Raw genomic sequence first — 12,508 nt, 5'->3', positions numbered from 1 at the left:
TCCTGTGCAAGTTCTTTATTCTGAAAACTCTCTTGAGGGTCAGCTATGAGTTGGTGCCAAGTCAGACACATAGAACAATACTATCTATATAAAGTCATAATATTAGTTTCCTAATAAAAAGCTTACTGATAGGCAAATAAAATTATAGAACTTCTTTACAGTTTTATTCTCTTATTCCATCATCCCACAAGTCAAGATGTGCTCCACTGAGCAAGGGAATCAGTGTCTCCTTGGAATTGATCGAAAGGCAACCTCTCAATTTTGAGTCTAAACCAGAGAACCAAAAAAATCTAGGGATAGCAACTTTTTACAAACCCTCCAGCTGATTTTAATGCATGCTATCATGCATAGAAACACAGAGAATAAATAAATAAAATATATCATTTATGTTGAGTGATAAAGGCTATGATGAGGGAAAGATAAGAAGACTTAATAATGTCCTAATTCAAACACAGCAATAGAAATAGATGGTATATCTGGGGGAAGAACATTCAAGGCAGAGTTAATTAAGTAGTACAAAGGCTTAAGACCTGTGCTCTGAATGTTTAAAGAAAAAAAAGCGCACTTAATTGTGCTTTAGTGGAACCTCTACTAAACGAAGAAGTAATTATTCAGAAAGAACAAGGGGATACTAAATGATTTTAAATCAGGTAAATTGTGAGCCAGGGTTGCACCCTTTCACCATACCTTTTTTTTTTTTTTATCCATAACTCTGACTAGTAGTCATGTTCTGTCTCTTTACCTAAGAACTGGGAGATACATAAAGGTCTCTAAGCTACTTTTCATAACTGAAAGTTTACAGTATTTCACTGAAGTCTCAAAAATCATCTTTAAAAGCAAAGAATAAATAACACTGATATTATTAATTCTTAAGCAAGCTCTCTTCAATGGAGATATGAAGTTTCACCACCCTTGCCTCTAAGGAGCCCTCTGGTTGCCCTTCCTCCAAGAGTTGTTGACTCTTGAGGCAGTTCATGGGATAGTCAGTACATACTTTGGGTATATTGTCAGGAGGGGCTATTTCTAAGAAAAAGACATGACGCGGGGAAAGGTGGAAGGTCAGAGAGAGGAAGACCTCCAACAAGATAGACTGACACATTAACTGGAACAACAGGTTTGAGCATCGTGGAGATCTTAAGGAAGTGCAGGATAGGGTAAGGTTTAGATCTGTTGTTCACAGGACTGCTTATGAGTCAACGACAGCACCCAACAACAACATGCGATGCAGCTGCTGCAGGGATTAATTAATATAACAGAACATGAAATTATTCCTTGAATACAGTTGGTAAAGAATTATCCATCTCAGATTTAAATTCTTCTTGCCAAAGATAACAATTTTGGTTTGGAGATAATTATTCTGCACTGACGTTGTCTGACAGCAGTTGGCAAGCAGGTCTGACCACGAGATCACCACAGGAAGGATGCTTGTCCTGCTGCTGCTAAGGAGGAAACACACTGGCAGGCAGCCTGATCTACCTGAAACCCAACACAAACTGAAAAGGATTGGCTTAGCATGGCCAGTCCTTTCTCAGTCAAATTACAATCAATGTCTTTTCCCTCTATTACCATACCATTTTGCATTTTTTAGAAAATATTACTTAGAATCTGCTTTGCATTAATTATTTACATATTTCTTTTTTATTTACTTCTTTTTCTCTTATAAGACCGTGATTTCCTGGAGAACATGGCTTTTTAAAAGGGTTTTTTTCTTTCTTTAAAATGACTATTATACCATATGTATGTGCTTTTCTATGTTTAAAAAAATTCTTCATACTGTTTTCATGCCTATTATCTTATTTGTACCTTTAGCCATCCCCAGAGATAAACTACTTTAAGAATGAAGAAATGTATGATAGAAATGCTCTGTGGCTAAATTATGCTGAACTAGAATCTAGGGGACAGTAAGAATTAGGATTTCCTTTTAAACCAGTATCCCTTTGGCTACATTTTCCTCAAGGTAATACAAAGATTCAGATTAGGGTATATGGTTTGGAATAGGACACAATTATCTGCTGCCCCTTTATGTCATTGTTAGGCGTCATTACTAAATTATCCTTGTGTTCACTGGTGGCTCAGCATTCATATTACATTTCAGAGGTAATGCTGCCACTTGTACTATCTTCCGTATTTGATAAGACTTGTGTTTTTAAGTACTTTAAAGATTTGATTATAGAGTAAAAATACAGGTTCACCATAACCTATAACTGAGCTTCCAGATCACTGCCTATGTGAGTTTCCTAATGGGCAATGCTCCTATGCTATTTACTGCCTCTGAAATCCTCCGTCAGGGTCAATTAAGAACTGGTTCTGACTTGCTCACATGCAGCAACAATGAAGGTGGGTAAGCAGCCCAGGTGGTAGAGTCCACAGGGATATGTATGTCATACAGCCAGCACTTCCCCACTGCTTCCAACACACTAATAGCTACAAGGAGAAAGCTGCCCAATCCGCTTTGTGTGATTTACAGCCCCGGAAGCCTAAGGTCAGCTCTGAGTCAGTTCCAATTCCACAACAATGAGAGGGACCTGAAGGGTATTTAAATAAAGTCACTTATAACAGAGTGACTACATTAATTTTTCATCCAACTAGGACATCTGATGGAAAGGCTAATGATAACAACTGTTATGGGATAATAAGTATAACAGGAATTGGCCTAGGAAACAGTGTTTACTTGATGACAATTTGTACTAAGAACAGACAGATTTCAAGTATTCATTAAGTAGTTGATCTATGTGCCTAAAAAGGTTCCCATTTTAATTCTTTAAATCTAGCCCAGTGTGTAACAATGGATTTACGCATTTGTAATAAAACCCTCAAATCGAGTTGAGTTGAATTGGTTCTAGCTTTCCCTTATAAATGTACACCAACAACCTATTAAGTGTTATTGATAATATGAAGATATAAATGCTGCTTAACCATCTTAACGCTAGCTTATCTAGCTCAATAAGCAGCTCAGGAATGAAATAAAACCCTGTAACTGTGCCTGTGTATATGAAATAATGTGAACAAAATACATAAGACAAACCATCTCAAGATTGAAAATGCTTATTGAAAATGTTAACACACAAGGTTTGAAAATAATAACAGGTCAGGCTATCAGCACTATATTGACAGGAATTCTTAAATTTAATAGAGACAGAAATTGTTCTTAGTAAAGGCTAATTATAATTCCCATTTATAAGAATTGTGATCTAAGAGCAAATGAAATTAAATATATACATTTTACACTGCAATTGGAATAATTCAAATATGGACAATGTATAAGATATATTTTACTGGCATGAAAGTTAGAATTTATTAAGTAAAGCATGCTGTAAGACATTAGGTACTATATATCATGCTGATTAAAAAAAATAAAATCTGCATTCAAAGGTATATATGTGCACAAAACTCTGTGTGTATGTGTACAGAAGGTTATACACCAAGGTTTGTTTGCATGTGTAAAAGATTTTATAGCAAAAGATCAGTAGTTACTACAATCTAACAACCCACCAGCTCCTCCATAGGAAGTCAATGGGCAATCTCCTCCTATAAGAAGTTACTAGTTTTGTAACTAAGTTACTACAAGGTTTTGGTTTTTATTTTGCCTACATATATATTTGCTAACTTTTCACAAAGTATAATGAATATATACATAATATAATGTGTATATATAATATATAATGAATAATACTTATCAATAAAACTTATAAATGTTTCAATTGTAATTGATAGAATTGTGGTTAGGTTTAGATGCCAGCAGAAGAGACAAGGACGGCATTCTCAAAACAGAGCACCCACATCATCTGTGTTTTATGGGGTCCCAACTAGCCAGAGACCAACACACTCCTATGTCAGTGGTATGAAGAATACAGGTAAGATCTTTTGAGACCTCAGTTAAAAACTAACCATTTAGCATTTAGTATTGTCACCTTTAAATTCTTTATGGTTAAAATTACAACTTTTATTTTAAGCTGTAAGCGAATATGTACCTAAACCACAATTTAAGAGGATTTATATTATGACATTTATTTGCAACAATATTTCTTAGTCTATCAGATATACATGTTTAATGTTTTCAGTAAACACAGTGTGTAAACTTTGAAATTATGATAAGATCTATAGAATTGTTCTTAACAAAAATGATTAGCAGTATTATCTTGTAAGGGTAGAATCTACTTTTTTCCCCAATAGGTGGCACTGTCCTCCATGTAAAATGTTCTAAATAGTTTCCCTGACTCATGCTGTCTAGATAAAACTGAGGGCTTCCCCTCAGCTTCCTATTACTACTACCAGGACAGGCAAATCAGGACACAAGTCTTGTGCAACAAGTTCTGAGGTAATTTTTAGGTAAGACTCAGAGGGGTGCAGCTACTTGCTTGAACTCATACTAGCAAGAAAGCCAATCAAAGAGCTTAAGGCATTTAACTTCCAGGTCTGCGCTTTCTTTATTTGTGTTTTCACTCATGGTATGTTCAAATTGGCTTGAATCATTGTCAACCCCTACTTATGGAAGGGTTAAGAGTAAAACAACAAAATTACCCTGTTATAAATGGACTTTTTAAAAATAGACTTTTCATTCATGTATACATACATATTTCCCTAACCCCCAATTCAATCTGTAAGTAAGCAGTGTCCTCCTGTTTCAGATTGATAACTGTCATACACATGTCTAACCATCCATTCCTTTCAGACTGACCTGCCCTTCACCTATTCCACTACAGTGTTCATGATATATCCATTCTTTTCCTACTACTTCCCCCACTCCATCATACTGTTTTAGAACAATGATCTTATGCAGTACTTATCCTTTTGTGGCTGAGATATTTTACTCAGCATAAAACAATCTTACTTTAATTTCTTCTACTTAGGACAGAAAGTGTGCTCACCTACAGAGAATGCTATAGACTAGAGGTGGCTGTGGAGAACGAGCTGTACAGCCAACTCAAAAGTAAAAATGTGCTAATCTACTGGCTGCTACAAGGGAAGGATTGGGTATTCTCCCTCCTGTGATTTAGAGCCTCTGAAAACCTGCTGGTCAACTAGGAGTGGGTCGTAACTTAACAGTGATGAACTGTGTTGGCTGAGTTGATGGGCTGAAGAAGAAATGAAAATTTAATTGGTGAGTGATATATCTGAGCATAAGACAAGGAGTTGGATGTACATTCACCCTCAGATTTTGCTTGTTCTTTGTCACATATGTAACAGATACTGTGCTTAAGCTCATTTTCCTAAACATAACTTTTTCAAGTACTGACATATAATTTGATGCTTCTGATCTTTTCTGAGGAGAAGAGCTCCCAGGCAGCCTGCCTTTACCAACTGCATCCTTAATGATCACTTTCAGAAGACAAATACTGCTTTTTAAAAAAATGCATGTGTGTGTACATACATGTGCACACACCTTTTTTGTGGCAATAAATAGTATATTATATAGAAATGAAAATACTTCCCTTTTTCCTTCCCTAAAATCATCAGGGAATTCTGATGGCCTATAGTAAGAAGCTGCATTACCATCTCAAAGGCACACGGATTGAATCCACCAGCTGCTCTATGGGAAAAGGATGAGCAATCTCCTCTCATACAATTTACTGCCTCTGAAAATCCACTGGTGGGTCAGCTCTGGGTTGGGTCTGACTCTAAGGCACACAACAATACTACTAAAAAATCCATAGTGCTGTTGTTGTTGTTAGGTGATGTTGAGTTGAGTACAACTCATAGGAACCCTATGAACAGCCAACCTGAAACCTGCAATTGGGGGCCTTCCTCTCCTTCATTGACCATCCATCTTCCCAAACACGACGTCCCTTTCCAAAGATCAACCTTGCCTAGCTAGATGTTGAAAGTATGAAAGGTGAAGCATTATCATCTTTTCCTCCAGGGAGCGCTCTGGCTGCACCTTTTCCAGGACCTGTTAGTTCTATTGGCAGTCCATAGGATATTCAGTACCCTTCTCCAGCACAACTCAAAGGCAATTATTTTTCTGTTATCCTTAGTCATTGTCCAGCTCTCTGATGTGTAGCAGGTGACTGAGAAGACCATGTCCTGAATCAGGTACACTTTAAGCTTCAAACTGACATCACTGTTCTTTGGTGTTTTGGAGAGGTCCCTAATTGCAGACTTTCCCAAAGCAATAGATCTCATGATTTCCCGGCTGCTGGTACCACTGAGGTTGATTGTTGAAGATTAAAAAAAAAAAGTCTGAGACTTCAGGGAAGGGCTCACAAAGGCAAGGCGGTAAAGAAACGGTGACTTTAAATCTCTAAAGAGATTATTGTTGTTGTTATTACATATTGCAGAGTTGGAATCAACCTATAGCTGATCATCCGGTGGGTTTTCAGAGGCAATTAATCACATGGCAGGAGACTGAAATATTTTCCCAAAGAGATTAGAAATATATTTTAAATGCCACAGGTACTACTGGCCCATTGTTTGTTTGCTTTTTAAATTTAACAAAGAAAGAATTTTTCAAATAGGAAACTATACTCTTTGTCTATAAATTATTAGCTGCCTAAATGTGAGGGTCATAGTAACAATGGAGATTTGTATTTCTTCAGGACTTGGTTAATGTAAAAGAATAGAAAAAGGAAAAAAGTTGACAGTTAAGCTCTGTGTGGAAAGATTTGTTTGGCCAAAAGAAAACAACCAGCCTAATTCAAGAAAACAAGGTTTTCCTTTTCGCAGGAGTATAAAGTCCATTACTACCTCCAACCTTATTGAGTTTTCTAATATGAATGAGTTCTTTGATGAAAATCAAAGTGAAAATACATTCTTCTGAAGATAATGCTGTATGCTCACACCCTGACAAATGAACATTCTGAACGTACCTCTGCATGAGCTGTTTTAAAAAGAGGACACCCTAAAAATATTCCCTGAAAGTACATTTAAAAAAATCCCAAAAAGTTAAGCAGATGAGTAAATTTTCTAAATATTTACATCTGTGTAACATTGACACTCTATTCTTCACCAAAATCAATGTGTAAAATTAAGTCAATAAACGCAGCAGATACAGAATATTAAGACAAATTAAAAGGAGCTAGACTAAAAATATATTAGGGTTCCGGCGAGCTCTGGTGGCCTAGTGGCAGGAAACTGCACTGCAATCCCAGAGGTGCAAGGTTCAAATCCACCAGATGCTCTGCTGAAGAAGGAGGAACAGTCAGATCCGATTTGATGGTACACACGTAAAAAATAAAAAAAAAAAAAATATATTAGGGTTCCTTGAGAATGACATATGGAACTCTGCTTCATGGAAGAAAACCTTATTTTTTTTTAATTATATTTTGCTAGTGGGTCATCAAATACCTACAGTATTCTGTTGAAATATCCTTTTCTATTTATTTTACATTAATCTAGGTGTGAAGAAACTCAAGTCACCATTGTTACTAGGAATCCTCACATTTAGGCATTTAACATTTTGCAGAAAAAACAAGATAGCTTCCTATTTGGAAAAATTATCTCTGTTGTTAAATTTAAAAAGCAAGTAAACAAACAAAAAACTACAATGAGACCGACAGTAGGGCTTGTGACATTAAGATACCTGTAATCATGCTCCTAAGATATTTAGACTCAAACTTCTAAACTACGATATGCAGAATCACATACTACTTTTAACCATAAACATGTACAGCCACTCCTCATCTGCTTAGATGGTGAGCTTCCAAAAGCTGATATTACCAAAGCTCAGCATGATATTAAGAGTATGATCATAAGATCACAAAGTATAGCATGCTACATTTTTGCATTAATGTTATTAATGCAATAGTTACTATTTTAATTATTAATTGTCAAATCATTATCATTCCATAACTGTCAAACTGCATCATGTACCTGTCACATTATACAATTTTATAACTGCCAAATGATGGAGAATCAAGGCCTAGCCAAACTGACACATAAAACTTAAGCATCCAAGCCAGTGTTACTCTTGTCTAGCACCTTGGCTTTCATTTATTATGTTACTGCCAGATAGTTTTTATAACAGTTGTCATAAATGCAAAATGCTGGCTAATGAAATAATTGTGAGGAATAATCATATAATGAAACTGAGTCATCCTGAATGATACAACTATTGGAATAAAAGTTCCTATACCTAAACTCTATAAAGTATTGATAGCAAAAAAAGCCTACCTTCAAAAAAAAAATTTCACCTTAGGGAAAAAAAATTAAAATTGCTTAGGGAATTCCCATAATAGGCATCCTTGTCTTCTTCCCTACCTGGAGGCAGTATCTTTCTTCCAAAGGTGCTGGGAAGCCACTGGATCCCATCCCAATGCCTCTTCAAATTCTACATTTCAGTTGGTACTGCTGTCTACATGAGTTTTAGATACTATTAATTTCAATAAAAATACGTTGGCCTAGTGGACAGAAAGTTATGCTACCAAGCTGAAGGTAGGCAATTTTTTAATCTGGGGCCCTCAGGCCAGGTTCATATTGTTTTCCTGTCAAACATTCTTCTGTGCATTGCTGAACAGAGGTAACTCGTGGTTGCTGTGATGCTGAACACTGGGACACTGATGTGCCAAACATGGTAATGGGTACCCCTGGTGGACAGTGTGTTGCCTGGAGCTTCCCGACTAAAACAAGCCTTGAAGCAGGAGCGGCATCCACTTCCAAAATGGCTTGCCTCTGGAAACGAACAGTGCTCAGGCCTTTTGTTCATAGGGTCACTATTAGTCATCTATGACTCGACGGCACCAAACAACAAACAACAATATTATAAGAAGAAAGCTGTGGTACAGTCCACAGTGAGATGTGCTGCTAATCCAAAGGCCAGTCTACTCTAGCAGTTCAAAATCACCAGCTGCTCTGCAGGGGAAAGACAGGAAATCTTCTCCCATGCAACACACAGCCCTGGAGACAGTAGAGGGTCTGCTATGAGTTCCAGTTCAACAGCCATAAGTGATTAATGACATTCTAATAAGTTGCTCTACTAAATATTCTGAAGAAGAGGAAAGACACCTTTATAAGTTTTAGGATTTATTATATATCCACCAGCTGCTCTGCAGAAGAATGGACAATCTCCTCCTGTGTGATTAACCACCTCTGAATACCTGCCAGAGGGTCAACTGTGGGTTGGTTCCGACCCAACAGTACACAACAACAACATTATACATCATAGTATAGGACAATACATAACAATCGTAAGTGGTTATTTGTTTGGAAAAGAGCAAATAGTTGCTTCTAGAATGATTAGAGAGACTTTATAGGAAAGGTGTCACTTGAGCTTATGCAAGGTAACTGGAGAAAATGTGGGCAGTGTAGCAGTTCAGGTGGCCAACTTCCCTAGAAGCAAGGATATTTTTAAAAAGTAGATTCTGTAGAAAAGGAGTCTTGTGCTAAAGCTTAAGATACACAAAGGCAAGCAGTGAAGGAAAAGTGTACTTAGTTTAAGAAGAAACGGGAATGAGGTGTCTCAATCACCAGGCTTAGTGGTTCAAACTTCCTTAACTTGGTGTTGAATTGCTGTCCATACAATTTTTCAGACATAATGGAAAGAAAGGCTACAGCCAGATTAATCTGAGGATGGTGGGTAAACAGAAAATGGAGGAAACAACAGGAGCCAGTTCTGATAGGATTTCATGTAACTCTAGATAGCATAAGATATCATAGGGTATCCTATTCAATCCTAACAATGTAGTTGTGATATATTTTTATAATTATGGAGATCAGCAATTCAGCAACAGCTGGCAGAACAAAATAACCCTAAATTTATGGAAAATTACCAATATTTAGGGACTTTAGGGAACTGCTGAAAGGTTAAGGCAAGAAAAGTCAAAGGTCTTTTGTAAGTACAAATGTATTGGAAATGACCGAGGCCAAATTGAAATTAGATATGGAAGAAAGCAACTTCTAATGCAGGCATGTTAGAATTAATAAAGGGAAAAACAAATTCAATCAAAAGGGAGCATGAAAAGTTTAAAGGATTGTGCATGGCTGCATTGAAAACCAAGGAACTCATGCAATATTATTCAAAATGGGTGACCCTGGAGGACATTATGCGAGTGAAATATCTGTCACAAAAGGACAAATGCTGTATGATGCCACTTTTGTAGAATGAGGCTGACATCAGGGTGGGGGTAAGACAGAAAAACTGGATAAATTATGTATACTGCATTGAAGCCAATGAGGGATATATTTTAGGGCATTGTGATTATCATAAGAATTCGGAATGAGGGTTGCAGAGTGGAGTACACACGGGGTGGGGGTGGGGATGTGCACGGGGTATTGTATACCAACGAAGGGGTTTTTCTTTTGCTTTTCAAGGAAAAGAGCGAACTGGGGGTGGGGGTGGGAGTGGAGTGGGAGGGGAGAAAAAAAGTGCAACAATGGAAATCCAAAATCTCTGTAAATGTTCACTGAAATGAATAAAATAAAAATTTTTTAAAAAAGATTGTTGTTTTGTGCTGTCAAGTTGGAACCAACCTTTAGCTGACCCTCTAATGGTTTTCAGAGGCAGTAAATTACACAGGAGATTATCCATCCTTCTCCCACAGAGTAGCTGGTGGATTCAACTGTGTGCCTTTGGGGTTAAAGCACAGCTTCTTGCTACTAGGTTACCAAAGCTCCCCAGTCATTCCATTTAATGACAGAGGTAAATTGAGAGACTATTAGTGGCTACGAGATGAGAGAGTCCCTGTGTGGTGAAAATGGTTAATGGGATTCACTGCTAAATGAAAGTTTGGATGTTTGAGTCCATCTAAAGATATAATAGAATACTTAATGATGCATCTACTAATGAAAATCAGCTTTATTATGTATTCCATGGAGAAGAACACTTTTACTCTGACATATATGAGCTAATATCAAGGGTAAGTCAGCAGGTAGTATTGGATATGAGAAAGAATGGAGGAAGTAGAAATATTTTCTTATAAATCATTTTTTTAGGAATCATAGAGTTTCTATTAGTGATATCGGAAAGCTTAAGAAACAGATAATGATGGTTATTGAATATGTAGCTAATGCCATTGAAAGTCAATCATTAAAGAATGGTGTATTGTCAAACATTTGATTTTATTATCTGCTGCCACAATAAAGTGATTTTAAAAGATAGTATAATTGCAAATAAAGAAAAATAAAGTTTGCAAGGTTTGGGGAAGAGAAAAAAGCAAGACTATGTATAAAGTAGCAAGCTAGCATTTGAATACTGAAACAGTTTTGAAGTGAGGAGATTCTACCAACCTGGAGAACAAGGAAAGCCGCACAGATATATGATCAGAGAAAAAAAAAACAGTGAGGATCTAGAAAATGCTTTTATTTGGTTCCCTTTACTGTGAAATTTCTCAACTAATTGTTAATTTTTTTTAATCAGGTTATTCTTTCTAGAATTGAAGATCACAGTCTAGTTAGATCAGTCTAGAAGATCAGGCCTAATTAACAAGATGTTCCTCACCCAAATGTGGCAGAAAGAAGCCCACCAAGGTTGGTGACCTATCTCTCAGCCTCATAAACTGGATCCAATGCATGATCTATAAAATTGCATTCTATAGAAACTGAATGAGAAACCTCAACTTCTATTTAATACTTTGTCTCATTTGCTTCTATTTAATACTTTGTCTCATTTGCTAAAGCCAATTTTTCCTACTTTTAATAATGTGTGAATGCATATAATTTTTATTATAGGTCTTGATTTAAAAAGTTTGATTTAAAAAATGAGTTTCTTCTAGACAAAACCAGATAATACTTTCAAAACACCTTACTTTGTTATCTATATAAACACACATACACACACTACACTGGTCAAAACAGCTTAAACTTCTGAAATAAGACTTGTGATAACATATGGTCAAATGAAGGTGAAAGTTAGAACAAGATCAAGTACATAATCCATGTAACTTTCCACTCCAAAATGAATGGAAAATTACACTCAGGTTTATTGCCTATTCCCAATTTTTATGCAGTTACTAAAAATATCAATGTCCAAAATCATGTATCATCACTTACTGGGCTTACATTGCCACTTAATTAGTTTACATTTTCATTACTTCATTTAATAATTTTTTTAAATTATACTAATTCTTTTACAAATTAATCTTTGATTAACAAAAGAGTATCACAGTTTAAGACTTGTTAGAAAGAAATTTCTGCAAAATTAAATTCAAAGGAGCAAAATAATATTTTTAGAAGGAAGAGAAAGGGTTTTCTTGCTAATCACTGGTTTGCTGTGATTTAGAAAATCAACATGACTGATGACCTTGACCCTTGAACAAGCCTTTGGGTTTGTTTTTTTTTAAAGTGATTAAGTGAATTTTTAAAATATTTCTAAAACTTTTACAGTCACCTTAACTGGAACTGTGAAATTCACAGGATGGTTATTAAAACAATGGTAGGGGCAAATGTTCAGCATTTACCAAAACAGATTCTTGAGTAAGGAAGGAATTCTTTCATTAGAGAATATCAAGATATATAACCCATAGGGTTTTAACAGCAGAAGAAAAAGAGCGCCTGCTATTTCTTTTGCTCCAGCATACCTGCCATGAACAGTAGTTGATTTGATAATATCCCCAGGTAGAACCACCAAGAGCTCAAC

At 36.2% G+C, this 12,508-nt stretch overlaps 1 protein-coding gene across 1 annotated transcript in view; it reads right to left on the bottom strand.

Moving 5' to 3' along the window:
- Positions 1-12,508, bottom strand: part of COBLL1 (cordon-bleu WH2 repeat protein-like 1) — a 75,635-nt gene that overhangs the window by 55,455 nt on the left and 7,672 nt on the right. The window contains exon 2 of the mRNA XM_006879484.1: positions 3,889-3,971. Coding sequence (XP_006879546.1) covers positions 3,889-3,971 — 83 coding nt within the window. The remainder of the gene's footprint in view (positions 1-3,888; positions 3,972-12,508) is intronic.

The sequence above is a fragment of the Elephantulus edwardii genome, unplaced genomic scaffold (assembly GCF_000299155.1).
Source record: "Elephantulus edwardii isolate Elephantulus edwardi_28Jun2011 unplaced genomic scaffold, EleEdw1.0 scaffold00003, whole genome shotgun sequence".
Lineage (NCBI taxonomy): Eukaryota > Metazoa > Chordata > Mammalia > Macroscelidea > Macroscelididae > Elephantulus > Elephantulus edwardii.
Note: the sequence above shows the minus strand (reverse complement) of the source record. Positions and strands in the feature narration are given on the sequence as shown.